Raw genomic sequence first — 17,281 nt, 5'->3', positions numbered from 1 at the left:
ACCTCAGCAGTCAGAGCCCTGAATCTGCTCACCCCATCTTGTCTACCCTGCCAGGGCTATCGGCAACTCATCCCAGGGTCCCTGTGAGTTCAGCCTCCTGGCACTTTCCAAGGCTAAAGTAAGGGGATTCACATTGCTGGATAGTGCCATGGAGGTAAGCACACAAAAAAATTTTATTAGGGTAGTTGAGGGAAGGCAATCCTGTAGAACAGAAGAGAGCTTTAGTAGATTCTGAGTCCCCAATCGGGAGATAGAGCTGCTGCCCAGAGTGGACCCCAGGACAGGACCCTGTGCGAAAGGGGGAACTGGCAGGGATTCTGTTCTGCCCTTCCAGGGGCATCCAGGCCTGCAGGCTGGGGTGTTTCCAGAGCATTACCCTGAATACAGGAGGCCCAGGTGGGGTCAGAGCAGGCAAGAGGCAGAGGCGGATGGACCAGGTCTGTGGTCCATCAGGCTGGCTGGCAGCTCCAGGACTTTAAGGCATCTGTTCATGTGCTCGGGGTGGAGTGGAGGGGTGCAGTAACCTGCAATGACCTGAGACCCCCACCCCAGCCCAATCCACAGAGGCCTGGGCTCCCCAGAGGAAGTGGCTTAAAGTGCTCAGAAGGGATAGGGAGGCTGGGGTGAACGTCATGCTCGTTCCCAGTAGCTCTGGGACCACCCCCAGTGGGGCACTGGACCCCTGCAGCAGGTGGGGGGATTTCCTGAGGTCACCTGGACACAGGGTCATGGGCCCTGGTAGAATGATGAGCCAAGATGTGGCTGGTTGACAGGGAAGACAGGGATCCCGGGCCACATCCAGCCCCACCCTAAGCTCTACAGCAGCCTGGTCTTCTGCATTCCCAGCAGGTTGTCCATGGCCCTTGAGCCACCTGCTGGTGTCCTGCTAGGGACCTGAGAGGCTGGGGAAAAGGCTGGATGCAGCGGAATGTAGCCGACAAATGGTCCCACGAGGGGGCGCCCCAGCGGCCACGCTCCAGGGGGCCCGCAGCGGGTGATCCTCGGGATGGCCAAGGTGGCACAGGTGCAGGCCAGGAGTCCCCCTAGGCGGACCACGCCACCCCCATCCACGACTACAGGTGCCAATTCGCCCCCTGTGGGCCGATGTCCGTGAGAGAGAAGCAAAAAGGTGGAGGTCAGCTGGGGGTACAGCTATGGGGCCCTAGGCTCTGGGACACCTCCCCGGGCGTCCCTGAAAATCCCTCCCCAAAATACCGGGGACCTAGCCCAGCCCTTTCCAGGCCCATTCTGAAGCCTAGCGCAGGAAAGTGTGGCTTTCTGGCCCTCCCCAATTGTCCCTCGGCATCTATCACGGAAGCGTGATTTCTAGAAAGTACAGTAGAGTCCTATGAGGCAGCTGTGATCCTAGCTAGTGCCCGCATACCCTGCTGTCCAGTATGACACAGATAGGGGGTTAGAGACCTTTGCTCTCCCAGCCAAAGACCCATTTACCAACTAGGCCTGACTTGGCACATCATCAGAAATGTGTCATCCTGTGCCTGCTGGCCAACCCCTTTCCTGACACCCTCCCCTACACCCACAGCCATAGCCTTGCCCAAGGAAAGGATCAAAATGATTTTTCCTTTTTTTAATAAAATTATAGATATATAGATGTAAATATAAAAACATAAAACAGACAATGCAAGCGGACGCTGCCATGTGCTTACTCAGGTCCCTGGCGCCAGGGGGAGAACTGACCCCTGATATGCTTTCCAGCGGCACTGGCCAAGCCAGTGCTGGGAACTCCGTATGCTTTGGGGTGAGGACGCTCCAGTTTGGCAGGATAGGCCTGAGAGGGAGGGAGTGGGCTCCAGGCCCCACCATTCCCGGGGGCAGTGCCCGGCCCCTCCCCGCTCTGGCCTACTATCCCCCATCACCTCCCACAAGAGCATAAAGCAGAAGTTAAGGCTTTGATGAAAGAACAGTGGCAGCCGAGCGCTAACACATCAGACGCAGCACGGCATACAGACACAGGGACATCAACCCACCAGCCAGGCAAGACAGGGACACAGAGCTGGGACCCCTGCTACAGCTGGGTTATCTGTCCATCTGTCCATCCGTCATCACAACCCAGAGCAAGACAGGGTTACACTCCTTGCAAAGCATAGGCCTTGCCAAGCAACAAGCTACCAGCTAGGTCAGTGGAAGGCCATGGATTAGGAGCAGCTGGAAGCACGGGGCTACAGCAACCCATCCAGAAAGGAAGTGGGCCCATGGGACTGCTGAGGACTGGCCTTGGGGAATGAGGGCAATAGGGGGCAGGGCTGAGACTGGCTGATTGAGGAGGCAGTCCAGGTCCCCATGACAGCCCACAGCCTTGGATCCATCTGCCCTGTGAGTAGGTAGGTGGATGGACAGGTAGAGGCTGGAGTACAAGCTTGTGGAGGCAGGGCTTTCTTTCCTGTTGATGTATCCACACCAGGCTTGGGTAGCCTCCTTGCCCTGGGGCAGAGAAGTTGACGGGGGTGGGAGCTACTGTGGGGGTCCTGGTCCCCGTGGAATCCCAGTAGATGAGTGGTGCTCAGTTCTTACACCGAGATCTCGTACGTAGTCCCACCCACGCCGGACACCTTCTTAACCAGCGTGTGCCGGGCAGGGCTGGCGTTGGGCCCCATAGGGCTGGCAGCAGGCCCCAGACGGACCATGCCCGGGGACTGCCCGTTAAGCTTACTTGGGGGGGTCTTCAGCTGAGGGTGATCCCTGCATCAAAACATGCACACACAGTGAGCACAGGACAGTGGGCAATAGGACACATGCAGATTGGATCCTGGGCAGTCCTTGCCTTAGAGGACTGTGCTATCACAGGACAGACATACATTGCCAGGACTGCTGGCATCCTCACGGGTACCTTCCTCTCTCCCAGTTCAATCAGTCAAAGAGCAGCGAGCCTGAGTCTCTGGGCCCTACTCTGAACACTGGGCTTGAAGTTGGGAAGCCTGGTAGCAGACTCCCAGCTCCTTCTCCACTGTCTCTCAGGAAGATGAGGGGCAGCACCTGGCCAGAGCTGACTATTGTTCCCCTGAGGGCACTCTGGTCTCCCCATCTCACCACTCCTGAGAAAACCAAACTGGCTCCTGCTTAGGTGGGCATGCCCCATGGGTCCTTTGTAGCCACAGAGTCTAAACAGGGTCTCCTCTCAGGTCTCACGAGAGACCAAAACAAACCAATGCTCAGGCGCCTGGGTCCCACCTGTCCTTCCCCATTTTTAAGCATGGAGGACCCCTGTTCTGGGGCTGCATGCTCAAGTACATATCAGCTGTGGTTCATTAATATCCCTCAGTCTTAGCATGATGAGCAAACGGCAAGACCAGGGAGGGACAATGTACCTGGGGAGTAGGAGTCCACAGAGCCATGTATGGCTGGCTCTAGCGAGGGCCCTGGACCAAGTCTGTGCTAGCTCAGCATGCAAATGTGTGTGTTCCCACATGCATATGTACCCAGAGCCAGACCTTCCACAACAGGGTAATAAGGGGCATTGAAGGCAGGTGAGGCCTACCCACCGTGCACTGTTCCTGCAGACAACCATAGGTCTCCAGAATGAGCTGGGAGAACCATGCCATAAGGGGCCCTACATGGAGAAACCCATCTACACTTCTGTGTACCCACCTTTGCATAGCCAGTGAGGGTGGCCGGTCCGGGAGGTCCGTGTGGATGAAGGCGACAGCCTTGGAGCCCGCATAAGAGGGCGATCTGGGAGTGCCTGGTGGGGAAGGCAGGCCCTGACGGACAGGTGACCTGTGCGAACCACTGCCAGGCCGGGGTCCTGGGGCATTGTTGTTGGCCTGGTCAGCCTGTAGGGAGGAAGAAGATGTCCGCGGTGCCCTACTCATGGAGCTCGACAGTGAGGATAATGACGTCTGCAGGGCAGGATTGCGGGCACCACCAAAGCCAGGCCCAGCCACGAGGTCATCCCTGGAGCCATAGCGCAGCGCAGAGCCACGGGGACCTTCCGTTAACACACTGGCCTGTTGCAGGCTGTAGGAGCTGGGTGTGTCATAGACACCAGAATCGCCAAAGAGTGAGTCAGTCTGGGAGCGCAGCAGCCGTTCGCGCTCTTCCCTGTCCTTGCGCTCCTGGATAGAGGCCATGATGGTCCGAGACAGGTTGTCATAGCGCACAGGAGAGGGTTCCCTAGGTCGGGGACCCAGCACAGGGCTGAAGCTGCGAGGTGGGGGCCTTGGTGGATCTGATGGTCCAGGGTGCAGGTAGGGTGAATGGTAGCTGGCCATGCCAACGGAGGAGTGTGTGGGGCATGCATGGCCACTGGGTGAGCCAGGGTTAAGTAGGCTGTCATAGGATAGGCTGCCATTTCGGTTGGGCAGTGCATGAGGAGCAAAGAGACCACGGTGGGGTGTGGGGGGCCCACCTTCAGAACGCAAAGGCTGTAGGGTCATGTGGTCCCCACCCCGCCGGCTGGCAGCCTTGAGACTCAGGGAGCGTAAGGCACCTGAGAAGGCATCCGTGTTATTGAGGGGTGGGGAAGGGGGATAGGTAGGGTGCAGACCACCAGGCCCGTGGTCTGGAAGATCCAGGCTGGGCTCGGACACAAAGTCTAGACTGTGGGTGCTGTCATCTGCCAGAGTAAGGGAGTCAGGACCTGGGACCTGTAGGAGGACAGGGGACTCTCACCATTGCCCACCCCTCACCCCTTACCTGACCCTACAGCATCAAGAACTCTGAGGGTGTGGTTCAATACAGCAGCCATGGAAGCAAGGGCAACTAATACAATCTACAGATCAAAAGGTTCCCATTCCTGCCCCACATCCATCCCTCCAGTGCCTACTATGGATGGAAGTCGGAACGGAAGACTCAGCACCACGTTCCTAGAGTTTGTCTCCCAAGGAGAGGTGGTGTGGGGCTTGCCTCTGCCCACAATCAGTAAGATCAGCTACATGGACCCTTCCTAAGGCAACCAAGGTTGGGGCTCTGTGTGGAAGACCAGACAGAGCTGCTTTCTCCAGACACAAGGTCTGTGGTCTTGGGTCTCTCCAACCTAGAGTGGCTACAGCTTCTTTAGTCTCTGTGACTAGGATTGAGCCACAAGCCCCTCAAATTCCAAAGTTTGTAAGAGTACAACTGTCCTGGTGTACTCAGCCAGTCTTATGGATTCCTTTGTGGGGTACATATCAGTCACAGGAAGGCAGTGACCCAGGAAGGGTGTCCGAAGTCCATTGTCCCAACCTACAATCCTCCTGCTAGGCAAGAGGGCTACCACATTGCCCCCAGAATGGCCCCTTGCCCACAGAGGCTCACATTCTCACCCAATGGACCAGATAGGGAAGAAGGTCCCCAGGGCAGAACTGGTCTAGATGTATGAACTAGTCTCCCAGGCAACCTCTAGAAGGGACAGCAGCCTTGGGAACACTCAGGGTTCTAGTCATTCCACAGGCTGTTCCATGCTGCTGACTGTTCCACAGTGGTAGACAAAGAAGTACTTAGGAAAATAAATGTGCTTTCTCAAACAAACCTTCAATTCTTCTGAGGGCTTCCCGTGGGTCTTACAGAATGACTAATGGTGGAATTCCAGACATCCTAACTGCTAGGAGGCGACGCTGCCCACCTGGTCTATGGGCAAGGCCAGCCCAGGGTGATCTCATCTGCTCCCCTCTAAGGAACCCCAGCTCAGCATGCCCATAGGCTGGAGTCCCACCAGCATGCCCACGACAACTGTGTGACAAGTAAGGCAAAGAAGACAGGACACCACCACCAAACCAGGCTCTTTCCCAGGCGCAGGTCCCTCCCAGAGAGCGGCAGAGCCTGGACTTACCTGCTCACTAGGTCCACAAAAGGGTGTCTTGGGACCAGAGGAGAAAGCTGGCCGGAACTTATACATGGCAGGTGTTGGGGGGCTAGTCCTCTGTACTGACAGAGCGCTCTCTGGGAAGAGGGAGCAGAGTCATGGGTGAGTCACACAAGGGCCAGTCCATGTCCCTTTCCTCAGCTGCCCTCCACCTCACCAGCACTGCCAGGTCTTGGCGTCTTCAGATCTCTTCCAAAGGTGCCAGCTTCTATCTTGGGGGGCAGTGGAGGTCCAAGGTCCAGAGGCTTCTCATCCAGCTGGTCTAAACTGCCCTTGGACTAGCAAAGAGGGAGCAGTGGTGGGTGAAGCGTGTTTTGTTTTTTTCAAGATGGTTTCTTTGTATAGACCAGGCTGGTCTCGAACTCACAGAGATCCGCCTGCCTCTGCCTCCCAAGTGCTGGGATTAAAGGCGTGCACCACCACACCTGGCTTGAAGTTCAGTTCAGTTATTTTTTTTTTAATAGTATCATCCTATGGCTCTAGGCACCTGCCTAGTTCCTCACCTCTTCCCGTCCCAATCCCATACACCCCACAGCCCCACTCTCATCCGCTTTGTTCCAGTCCAGACCCCCACCTTGCTGCGGCCAGCCTTCAGCCCATTGTCGCTAAGTTTGACCTTGAGGGGCACAGCTCGCTCCAGGAGCTCAGGCCTCAGGAAGGGTGGCTTTAGACTCACAGAGAGCGGCATCCTGGGGGACTCCACCACATACCTGTGCCAGGGCAGAGAGGTCAGTGGCCACACAAACAGGCCAGAACAAACAAGGGCAGGGCCAACCCCACCTGGCCAGAGCAGAAAGGAACCAGGCTGAGGGTCCGAGGCTGCCCACCCTACACCCAGAACAGGCCTCCTTGTCCCGCTACCCAGCCGGGCCTCACCGGGGCGCCAGGGGACTGCATAACACGTGCTCCACGTTCCCATAGCAGCCTCGGGTGAAGGGATTCACACCCCCGCGGAACTTCCCAGTCACCTGTGGACATGGGACCCCTCAGCCAGCCTGGCCACCCAGAACAGGCAGGGAGCCAGGCAAAGGTAGGGGTCTTCATGGGAGGCAGTGTGGGCACGGTGGGCCCAGCGGTGCCCTATACCCGGGTTATCTTTGCCTGCCCTTGCAGGAGGGTAAAGGATTTCCAAGCCTTGAGTTATTGGTGGCCACAATGTCCACGGGTGGCAAGTGTGCAAGGGATGGGTAGCCGTGGCCCCACACCAAGTACCTCCCCCCACAGCTGCCTAAGTAACCTCACGTGAGGGTTCCTGAGGCCCAGCCCACAGGGTTTGCACCTGCTCATTGGTGGTGCGCCCCCGCGTGACCAGTACCACGTGGAAGCCAGTGAGGCCGATGACAGGGATGAAGAAAAGGCCAGCCACACACATGACAGCCATGCTGGCCCGTTAAGGCCAACAGCTGAGGCAAGAACACAGGGACCCCACCCCCACTGCAGTGACACAGTTCCGTGGTCCCCTCTCGCCTAAGCACAGTGACTCTTCTGTCGGAAGAGTCAGGTACCCACTGACCCCCAGAACACACTGCCTTAGGCTGGACCATGTGAGGATCAAGGATACGTGATGGTGGTGTGGGCAGCTCCCAGCCCCTCTGAGTGGTTGAGCACGTAGACCAGGCCGAAGGCCACCACACCCACCATGTGTGCACTGAGTGACAGCAGGAACAGGAAGAAGTAGCGGTAGTTGCGACGTCCAATGCAGTTGTTGACCCAGGGGCAGTGGTGGTCAAAGTCCTGGCAGGGGCAGTGTGTCAGAACGCATGGAGGGTAGGAACTGGGCACAGGGCCTAGTGGGGGGCGGGGCAGGGGTGGTCACCTCCACACAGTTGTCACAGACACTGCAGTGTGAGCAGCGGGGTGGGCGGTAGAAGTGGCATGTTGCACACCACTTCATGCGGACCTGGATACCCCGCACGTCCACATTCTTGTACAGTGGAGCCCGGAAGTCATCCTCCTTGTCCTCGTCCTCGTCCGCTGAACATCAGGAGCCCAGTAGGGTGGCAAGAGTACAGGAAGGTGAGTTTCCTAGCAGGAGAGGACCTCTCTAATCTCTGCCCAGCCCACCTAGTGGGAATCCCAAATCAGCCACTTACACTCTAGTGCAAAGAAGCAGACGAGCTGCCCTATACAGGGCCCTACCTCGAGGGAAGACTCCAGGATCCATGAAGGTGGCCATGCTGAAGTTGGCCAAGACAAAGAGGAAGAGGATGCCATTGTAGACAGGGATAGCTGGAGACACAGCTCTTGTCAACCATGGGCATCTGCAATGGACAACGGGCAGAGAGCTGGGTCTCGGGGCAGGAGGGAGGCAAGGCCAGGGTTATAAGACACAGCCCCATGTGTGCACCTGGGCCCACCAGGCCACCAGCAGGCCACTGGCCGTCATACAAGCAGATCTTAGGCCCACTGCTACTCCTTGGTTGTCTCCATCATGTCCAGTGTAGGCTGCTTGGGCTAGCTCTGACCCTGGCAATCCCCAGGGCCATGTCTAAGACATAATTCACAGCTGAGGACATACCTTGAAGAGGCCCATCAGTCTAGGGCTATGGCACCATCAGTCTTGGGCCATGGTACTGGGATGGCCACAAAGCTAAGCCAACCCAGCTGCAACTTGCCCAGGCTGCCATACTCCTAAGAGACCTAGACGGAGGAACTGGGAACTCAGAGCTACCCAGCAGCTTAGGTTAGGCCATGGCAGGGTTGTGTCTATATGGACTCTTCAGCGGGGGCGCTTTCCGAGGTATGGAGAGCCACAACCCTGCTTCAGCCAGTGCAACATCCTTCTTTTGGACAGCACAGGAGACCTACAAACACTGGAAAAGTGCACGCCTTCTCCCTCAAGCAGACCTGCCTTGGCCCTGATGGGGCCTTACAGAATCCCCTCCACAGTGACATGCCAGGTCTCGAGCCCCTAGTCCTGACCCCGCAGTGGCTACTGAAGTCCCCCTGCCAGGTTCAAGAAGCTCCTCTGGCCTCAGGCTCCCAGGATTTTTCTTCAGTGTCTCTGGCTGCTGAGACAGGTGGTGGGGTACACACAGGGCTTTACTTTCTTGCCCATGTTTGGTCCTCTGTGGAGCCAGGCCAGTGGGGATTCCCTCATGGCTGCCCTAACCACAAGACAGAGTGATGGTGGCCGTCTGCAGGCCCTGCAGTTACCCGGCACCGGAGTGCACAGTCCACGCTGTGCGCCCACGCCTGCCTTGGCCAGGAGCCAGGCCCGCCGCCCCAGCAACCACCTCCATAGCAGCAGAACTATTTTTAGTGGGAAGCAAGAGGCTATTTAAAGCTCCTGCTTCCCACGGCAGCACCCTCTATAGGGCCACCAGCCATGACACCCCATCCTCTTCCCTGGCCAGCACGGACATACAGCATGACAACACAGGCCACAGCCATGAAGGTCCAGCAGGAGATGACACCCAACCTGTCAGCCTGGAGTGTTCACCCCTCACACGACACATTCTATATTCCCCGTCCCTGACAGAGGAACGGCACTGAAAACATGTCTGTGACCTCCAGTTCATGCTGTTCAGCAAAGCAACAGTGGCACCCTAAAGTATGGCCAGCCCAGCAACAAAAGGTTCAGTAGGTAGGGAAGACATGCCCAAGAGAAGCAGTCAAGCCTGTTGGATGGGGTCCTTTCCAGCTTGACTTGGGCAGAACACACCAGCTCCCTGTGGTGTACGATGGGAAAGGCTGGTTCCACATGCGTACAATGTAAAAATTCAGACCATTAAACCCTAGTGCCACCTGCAGAAGTGGTGAGGGGTCCCAGGGCAGTTGTAATGGGGAGGGAGACACAGGTGTGGAAGAAGCAGGCAGGGGTGTACATGGGGAAGCCAGGCGCAGGTTCAGTCCTTAGAAGACCTTGTCCTGAACAAAGCCCTTGGTGTTCCTAGCTATGAAGCCTCCCTCTTTGTAAACAAGAAACTGAAGACCACAGGCACTGGAGCCAGGCAGACTCCTGGCTTTCACCTGGGGTAGCCTCATACTCCCTATGAAGTAGAAAGGCCTAGCTCCCAGGGCTGAAGAGTGTTCCCCACCAGCCTGGTAGCCTGTATTCTGTGTTGCCCCTTGAGCCTCAAGATCTTTAGCAGGCCATATGGACCAGACAGTTGCCCGAGTGAGATGCCCGAGGAGCAAAGGGGTACCCTTGAGCCATGCATGGCAATCTGCATTGGTGGAGTGGGATTGGCGGGGAGGTGCTGGGTAGCCTCTGGTCAGCATGAGCACCACCTGAACAAACATACAGCAGGGCCAGTGGGTGTTGGAAGGTGTCAGAAGGCCTGCTGCACTTTGAGCTGGAAAGTCACTAAGTTGCCATCCTTGCATCATTTCTAAGACCCTAAAGCTTGACCCAGGTCCAGGACCAAGTGTCTGTCCTCTCTAGGTCCTGCTGGAGGCCTTCTGGTCTAGTAGGCCCTCTTAAGGAAAAAAGGACTAGTGGCCTCCCCACCAGGGTCTAGATAGGGTCCAGACTTATAAAGCCTGTGCGCCGAGCAGGGACAGGGGCTGTAAGCAGGAGCACAACACATACTAGCACATGCAGAAACATGGACATGAGCACATGTGAACACAGCATGCTCCAAGGCACATCCACAGAGATTATGTATGCACACAGAAGCACGAATTTGCAGCTCACAAATACATGAAAGCACAGACAGCCATTCCACATGTAAGCACAGCAGACAGCTACAGACACAGCTACATGCAGGAAGACTTGCATGCAGATGCTTACTGTGGGCACACACATCATGTAGACATACCTGCACACTTGCTCATGCCCACGTGAATATACCCACGTGGTACTCCCCTCCTCTTCCCTCAGGCTTGTCTAACCTAGGTCAGCTGCCCACAACCCCAGGACTCTCTAGGCTTTCCCACTCCCGCAGGGACAGGGTAAGCATGAGCACACACAAGAATGACTGAAGGCAGCCGGGCGGTGGTGGCGCACGCCTTTAATCCCAGCACTCGGGAGGCAGAGGCAGGCGGATCTCTGTGAGTTCGAGACCAGCCTGGTCTACAAGAGCTAGTTCCAGGAATGACTGAAGGCTGACAGGATGTGTGAGGACACACAAAGACACAGAAGAGGACATGCCAGCTTTCCCAAGGGACGTGGCAGGCAGAAGCACTGGGTACATATTTGCTTAGTCTTCTACTCAAGAAAGTTACAGTGCTTGCCTGTGGAATTCCCCTTATTCCAGCCTGGGCCTAACAGACACACCAGGCCAGTCCACCCTGGTTGGCTCCAAGAGGTCCCAGCTGGAGACAGCCTACATACCCCTGCAGGCACCACTTTGAGTACTAAACTTACAGGTCAGAAAAAGTCAGGGAGACTAAGAGGCCCTGTCTGCAGGTAGGGCATCTGGCTTCCAGTGAGTAGGACAGCTCTACCTAAACACCCCTTTCCTGGCTGGCTCAAGCCTTGCTAGGGACTGGTGTGTGTGTGTGTGTGTGTGTGTGTGTGTGTGTGTGTGTGTGTAAGTATGTGCCTGTCTGTCTGTCTCTGTATGTAGGGTTTCTATGTGTGAGTACGTCTGTGTATCTCTGTGTGTGTGTGTATGTGTGTGTGTATGTGTAGGGTATCTGTGTGTGGGTATGTCTCTGTGTGTGTGCCTGTGTGAGATATCTGTGTATCTCTCTGTGTGTGTAGGGTATCTCTGTGAGAGTACGTCTCTGTCCGTGTGTATCTGTGTGTGTGTAAGTATATGCCTGTCTGTCTGTCTGTCTCTGTATGTAGGGTTTCTGTATGTGAGTACGTCTGTGTGTCTGTGTATGTGTGTGTAGGATATCTGTGTGTGAGTACATCTCTGTCCGTGTGTATCTGTGTGTGTGTAAGTATGTGCCTGTCTGTCTGTCTGTCTGTGTATGTGAGTATGTCTGTGTGTCTGTGTATGTGTGTGTAGGATATCTGTGTGTGAGTACGTCTCTGTGTGTGTGTGTGTAGGATATCTGTGTGAGAGTACGTCCTTGTCTGTGTATATCTCTGTGTGTTTCTGTCTGTCTGTCTGTCTATCTGTCTGTGTCTCTGTGGGAGCCCTGGGGCTCCAAGAACTCTAGTCTGAGACGGCCTCTGAGCAACAGTAATTCAGGCAAGAACACAAACTATCACTAAGTGCCCCACCCAGGTGGAGGTCCAGAGCCCCGCCTAAGCCAGCAGAGACACCGCCCAGTAAGGGGGTGACTTCAGGGACAGAATATCTGCCAAAGCTAAATGTGGAATGGAAAATTTTTACTCAAGACATTTTCTTTTAATCAAGTTCTTCCTTACACTATCTGCGAGCATCATTAGCCTGTGGGGCATCCAGGAACCATGGCAGCAGCCACTCACCATGGACATCCCAGACTTGGAGAAGGAGGCAGCTGCCCCCACCTGTCCAATCCCTAGACATTTGGACACACAGAGCAACTGGCTCAGAAAAGCAGCAGCTCCCATCACAAGCAGGACAGCCTGGCAGAAGAGTTCACAGAGTTTTCACACCTAGGCCTCCTTCCCATGATGCTCCACTCATTACCTAGATCTCCCAAGGCTGCTGGAGGCCCAGAGCTGGACTGCCTGCTGTCCCAGACCAGGCTTCTAACTATGCAGAGGGCTCAGGCCCACCTGAGAACCAGCTCTACCTCCCCAGGTGCCCAAATGGCCTAATAGCTCTAGGATTGGCCGCCTGACAGCCATCTCCACCCTCGGGCATGCATTATCCATGTCCTTTTGTAAAGTGGATCTGGGGGTAACCTGGCCTGGAGGAAGCCTTTGGACCCACCCCAGCACCAAACCCAGCTTGGCACTATACCACAGAGAGAGACACACCCCAGCAGGCCTTCTGGGAAAGGGGCTCAGAATTCACCTTACTCTCGCATCCTACCTCCAGAGGGCCAAGCCACGTCTCACACCCTGTCTGCCCCTAGCAGCTTCTACAAAGAGCCTGAATGGTGGCTGGGTCTACCCTCTGGGTGAGCTGGTTTGGGAAGGGTGTCCCTGATACTTCGGTCCTCAGGCTCCCCTTCTTAGCTGACCCACTTCTCCTTGGCATGTAAGTAAACTGTGCCCTGAAAGGAGCAGTTCACACTCAGTTGTACAAAGAGGAGACATGGAGGATAATCACCTCCAGGAAAAGTCCCAGGACCCTGTACAGGCCCCAAGGGTAGGTTGGGGAACTACTCCCTTTTCTTGGTGTCTGGGGTGTCGGTGGGCTTGGGCAGAAACAGGGCAGGAGGAAGGCCCTGAGAGGATACCAATCCTGTTCTGAAAAAGATACCTAACCCAGTATGGCTACCAGACCGGCCTGGACCCTGGCATAGCCAACATCAGCACAGCTGCCTAGCAGAGTCCTTTCTGAGAAGAGAGCCACCTTGAGCCCCCCAGCAGAGCCAGTCATGCCCACACCTCAAGGACTCACACAAGGGGCAGATGAGGGTGTACACAGACTGCATGGGGCCCAAGTCATACCACATTTTCCCAACTGCAAGGCCAGCCTAAGTCAGGGTGGGCTACCCACAGGTTGAGGTGCTGTCCCCTAAAAAGAATCCCACACCTCAAGAGCACCAACAAGTATGGGCCCAGAACTCCAGCTTCAAGAACAGCAGCAGAAGCACCACCCAGGAGAATGGGAGCAAAGAGAGAGAATAAAGCTTGGGGGTGGGTCAGGTTCCCAGAAGCCACCAAAGACTGCCCCTCGGAAGCCACAGGAGAAGAGAGCAGGGGGCAGAGGATTTTAACTTTCATTCCCACATTTCATGACTTAATTCTAAAGTTCTGTTACAAGACAATGACGTGTACCTGAGACACCTCACTGAGACAGAACCCCACTCTGACCTCTGAAAGACTGAATTTTCCAAGATGTGTTTTCTCTAGCCCTAGTTCCCCAAGCCCACCTACCACCACCCCTTCGTGTCCCACAGTCCCCGACATCTGAGTGACAAGAACACACAGACTCTCTGGAGCCAGAAATAAGCCCGTCCACACAGGCCTTTTTTAAACTTGCTCTTTGCAGCCGGTGGCACCCACCCAACCTCAGCCTCCAGGTAAGGACTCTCCTCCCCCAGCAGGCACAGAATTCAGACTCCCACAAATGCTGCTCAAGTGGAAAGGGTGGCTCGGGTCCACTCCAGGCTCACATCGGGGCTGTCCAACCTGGAAACAATGGCCATTCCCCTGGTCACCTGGACTGTGTCAAGGCTTTGGAATTGTAGAAAGAAACGAATGGTCAGGGATCTTCAAGAATACCACTAAGACCCCATGACCGGTGAACCATCCTGTGTCAAGAAATTGAGGCTGGAACCACCGGGTGCCAGGCTAACAAGAGTGCTCCCTCCCCACAACTGGTGGCCTGGCCTCCGAGATCTTTTCGTTCCTCATGCCTAGAAGTGTAGGTATCGGAGCCTGGGTGCAGCCTGGACTGAAACCTCTAACAGTATTGTACTCAAAAAGGGCAAAAGGCCCTCGCCAGGCCGGGAGTGGCCAGCCGCGACTGTGGAGCAGGCCACACCTACGCGGGAATCGCAGGAATAACTTGGCTTTGCATGCTGGCCGCGACAAGGGGGCTCACAGCTCCCATTCTGCCTGCGAGGAGGGCTAGTGACACTGGGTGACACGCGTCCCCCTCCAAAGCACCGCGGGAAAGGAAGGACTGCAGCCACACCCAGGGCCTGCTAGAACGCACAGTGGGGCCAGGCATTCACCTGTCCGCGCTCCCGGGACGCAGCCCCTTGGCCTCGCCGCCCCCCTGCTGATCCGCCCAGCCCGCCGCCGTCCCCGAGGGGCACGTGCACCCACTCGCTCCCCCCACCCCGCGCTGCCCCCAGGCTCTGGACCCGGCGCAGACTCACGTGAATACGAAGAAGAGGGTGCTGGAGCCAACCAACAGCGCAGCGGCCGTGGCCACCGGGATGTACTTGGCGGGTTTGAGGCGCGTCCCGGGGCTGCGGGGCATCCTGGGCGCCGCGCCGCCGCATCCCTCCCCGGGGCCGGGCGGGCGGGACCGGCCGGGTCGGGCCGGGGTCGGGCGCGCGGGCTGGACGGCGGCGCAGGATCCGCGGCAGCGGCAGCGGAGGAAATCCCACCCCACGGGCGGCGGCGGCGCGCTGATGTCAGCGCGCCCCTTAAGGTGGACTCAGCGGCGTGGCCGCGGCGGGGGCGGGCCAAGGGCGGAGCGCCGGCCGCGGACTCCTCTAGTGGACCAGCCCGCCGCTCCACGCACGCGCTGCCTCCTAATGTACTTGCAGGACTGTGGGAAGTCCGGCTTTTTTGCTTGTAGCTGCAGACCCTAGCCCGAGACCCCTCTTGGGCCTATGTGCTCCCCAAGCACAGTCCCGGGGCAGGCTGAAGGTCCCCTGGCAGTCACTAGGGAGTTGGGGAAGATTGCTGTGACAAGGTATGGGCATCGTGGTTATCAAAAACCTTACCCAACTCGCAGCCCTCCAAACCCTACAGTTGGGCCACCGAGTTCCTCTGCGTCCTAACTCAGGCCGCAAGCTTGACTGAGGGCATGTGTAAATAGGAGACGGAGAAATGTCTTTAGAAGGCTGGTGCCCTAAAGGAAGCGCCCTGCGCTGTCCAGGTCTTCAACAGAGGGTGCGCATGCTCCCCACCCGCGGGAAATCCCACCTGCCAGCACCAGGGCGCTGCTGCTTAAGGTGGACCGACCTTCCAAGGATGCTGCAGTTGTGGCAGGCAGGCTAGATGTCTGCATTAGCTTCCCCTGGCAGATTAGCCTTAGTGTGTTTTGTGTAGGAACTGGTCAAACTCCACTGCCTGCTCTGGTCACTCCAACACAAGGGAGCAGCGTCTACTCTGAATCCTATTTAGGGCCAGGGCAGGATGCTGGCTGGTGATTCTCCAGTATGAAAGCACTCCTCTGTCTCCCACCCCTCCCTTAGCCGCTGCTATTTGCTTCTGTACAGCCAGAACCCAGAGTCCCAGAGCCTACCCCTGCCTGCCATAGCCCTGGGGCTCATTGGCCTGGAGGCCCACAGCTCAGAACTGGATCCCTTAATGTAGAAACATTTCATCAGCATAAACAGTGATGTGTTTCTCTCAAACTTCTGTTGGTTATTTGATGCCAGAAGACACCGGAGTCATCAAGAATTCCTCCAGCATTGATAAAATACAATTAAGGAGCCTCAGGGCACACTGGCAAGCAGAGTGCACACCCTCCCTCTCTTCTGCTCTCAGGTACTATTCTTCTGGTCCTCTGCACTAGGCACACAAGTCAGTTAAATTCACCCCACCTATAGCCTGGACTTTGCTCTTGTCCTTCTGCAACCCATAACACAGAAAGCTCAGGACCTCCATGGTCCTCTCTCAGGAGACTCCCCCACTCAGCCCCGACCCCTGCAGAGTTCCTCTGGGTTGGGGTTCTACTCAGATGTTGTATGTAGGGTACCACTGCCACAGCCATGTAGAAAAACAGCAAATACTGCTCATGGAAGAGACTGCTTGCCTATTGAGATCCTTTTGGTTAATGTACATTCCCAGACAGAGGTGTCCTGTGTGGCAGACCCAGCTGCTGAGGCCAGAACCCAGTGTGGTGATGGCACCTTTCTTCCTGAATAGGGCTGGCAGGAAACGTGGGCACTGTGAGGTCCAGGCAGATCTCCTTTACCAGAGTAGCCATAAAACACACAACTGGTGCAGGGGGAAAGGAAATGAAACAAAAGTGGAAGGAGGAGGACCTGAGATGGAGGTAAAGGCAGCACAAATGGGGCTCTGCCTTCCCATGCTTTCAGCTATCCAGAGTCAAAAATTATTGAATAGAAAATTCCAGAAGTAACTCAAATTTGTGTACTGTTAGCTGGGTGTGGCGACTCTTGTAATGGCAGCCCTTGGAAGACTGAGGCAGGAAGATTGCTTCAGAGTTCACGTCTGGCCAGCCTTAGCTCTACATGGTGAAACCCATCTCAAAAACCAAACAAGCTGGGTGTGATGGTCCACGCCTTTAATCCCAGGACTGGGAAGACAGAGGTAGATGAATCTCAAGTTTGAGGCCAGCCTAGTCTACATAGTAAGTTCCAGGCTAGCCAAGTTATATAACAACAAACAAAATATTAGAGAAGGGCAGCTTGTTGGTTCCTGGCTGCCCGGCTTGCTTAGACCTGAAATAATCACACAGAAACTGTATTATTTAAATCACTGCTTGGCGCATTAGCTCTAGCATCTTATTGGCTAACACTTATATACGAATTTAACCCATTTCTATTAATCTCTGTATCGCCACATGGCAGTGGCTTACTGGCAAAGTTTCGGCATGTCTGACTCTGGCAGAGGGTCCATGGCTTCTTGCTGACTCCGCCCTTCTTTTTCCTAGCATTCAGCCTAGCTTTCTCTGCCTACCTAAGTTCTACCTTGCTATAGGTCCAAAGCAGGTTCTTTATTCATTAATGGTAATCATAGCACACAAAGGGGATTCCCACATCACCTCCCCTTTTCTGTTTAAATAAAAGGAAGGTTTTAACTTTAACATAGTAAAATTATATATAACAAAACAG

At 55.8% G+C, this 17,281-nt stretch overlaps 1 protein-coding gene across 5 annotated transcripts; it reads right to left on the bottom strand.

The window, feature by feature from the left end:
- Positions 1-167: 167 nt before the first annotated feature.
- Positions 168-14,855, bottom strand: Zdhhc8 (zinc finger DHHC-type palmitoyltransferase 8). Of its 5 annotated transcripts, XR_009056837.1 has the most exons (12): positions 14,624-14,855; positions 7,940-8,061; positions 7,617-7,774; positions 7,362-7,534; positions 7,080-7,182; positions 6,677-6,768; positions 6,375-6,510; positions 5,958-6,078; positions 5,768-5,877; positions 3,607-4,604; positions 1,668-2,700; positions 1,049-1,094 (listed from the first exon to the last, which is right to left on the bottom strand). XR_009056837.1 is itself a non-coding variant. In XM_057764562.1 (11 exons), the coding sequence occupies exons 1-11, from the start codon at positions 14,725-14,727 to the stop codon at positions 887-889; spliced, it is 2,325 nt and encodes a 774-aa protein (XP_057620545.1). In that variant the 5' UTR covers positions 14,728-14,855; the 3' UTR covers positions 169-886. The 5 variants fall into 5 exon arrangements, 4 of the variants coding, with proteins under 4 accessions (XP_057620547.1, XP_057620545.1, XP_057620548.1 ...); XM_057764562.1 differs by lacking the exon at positions 1,668-2,700 and having other exon boundaries at positions 169-1,094; XM_057764563.1 differs by lacking the exon at positions 1,049-1,094 and having other exon boundaries at positions 1,102-2,700.
- Between the last annotated feature and the right edge of the window lie 2,426 nt (positions 14,856-17,281).

The sequence above is a fragment of the Chionomys nivalis genome, chromosome 3 (genome assembly GCF_950005125.1).
Source record: "Chionomys nivalis chromosome 3, mChiNiv1.1, whole genome shotgun sequence".
Taxonomy (NCBI): Eukaryota; Metazoa; Chordata; class Mammalia; order Rodentia; family Cricetidae; genus Chionomys; species Chionomys nivalis.
This window is presented reverse-complemented; position numbering and strand designations above follow the sequence as displayed.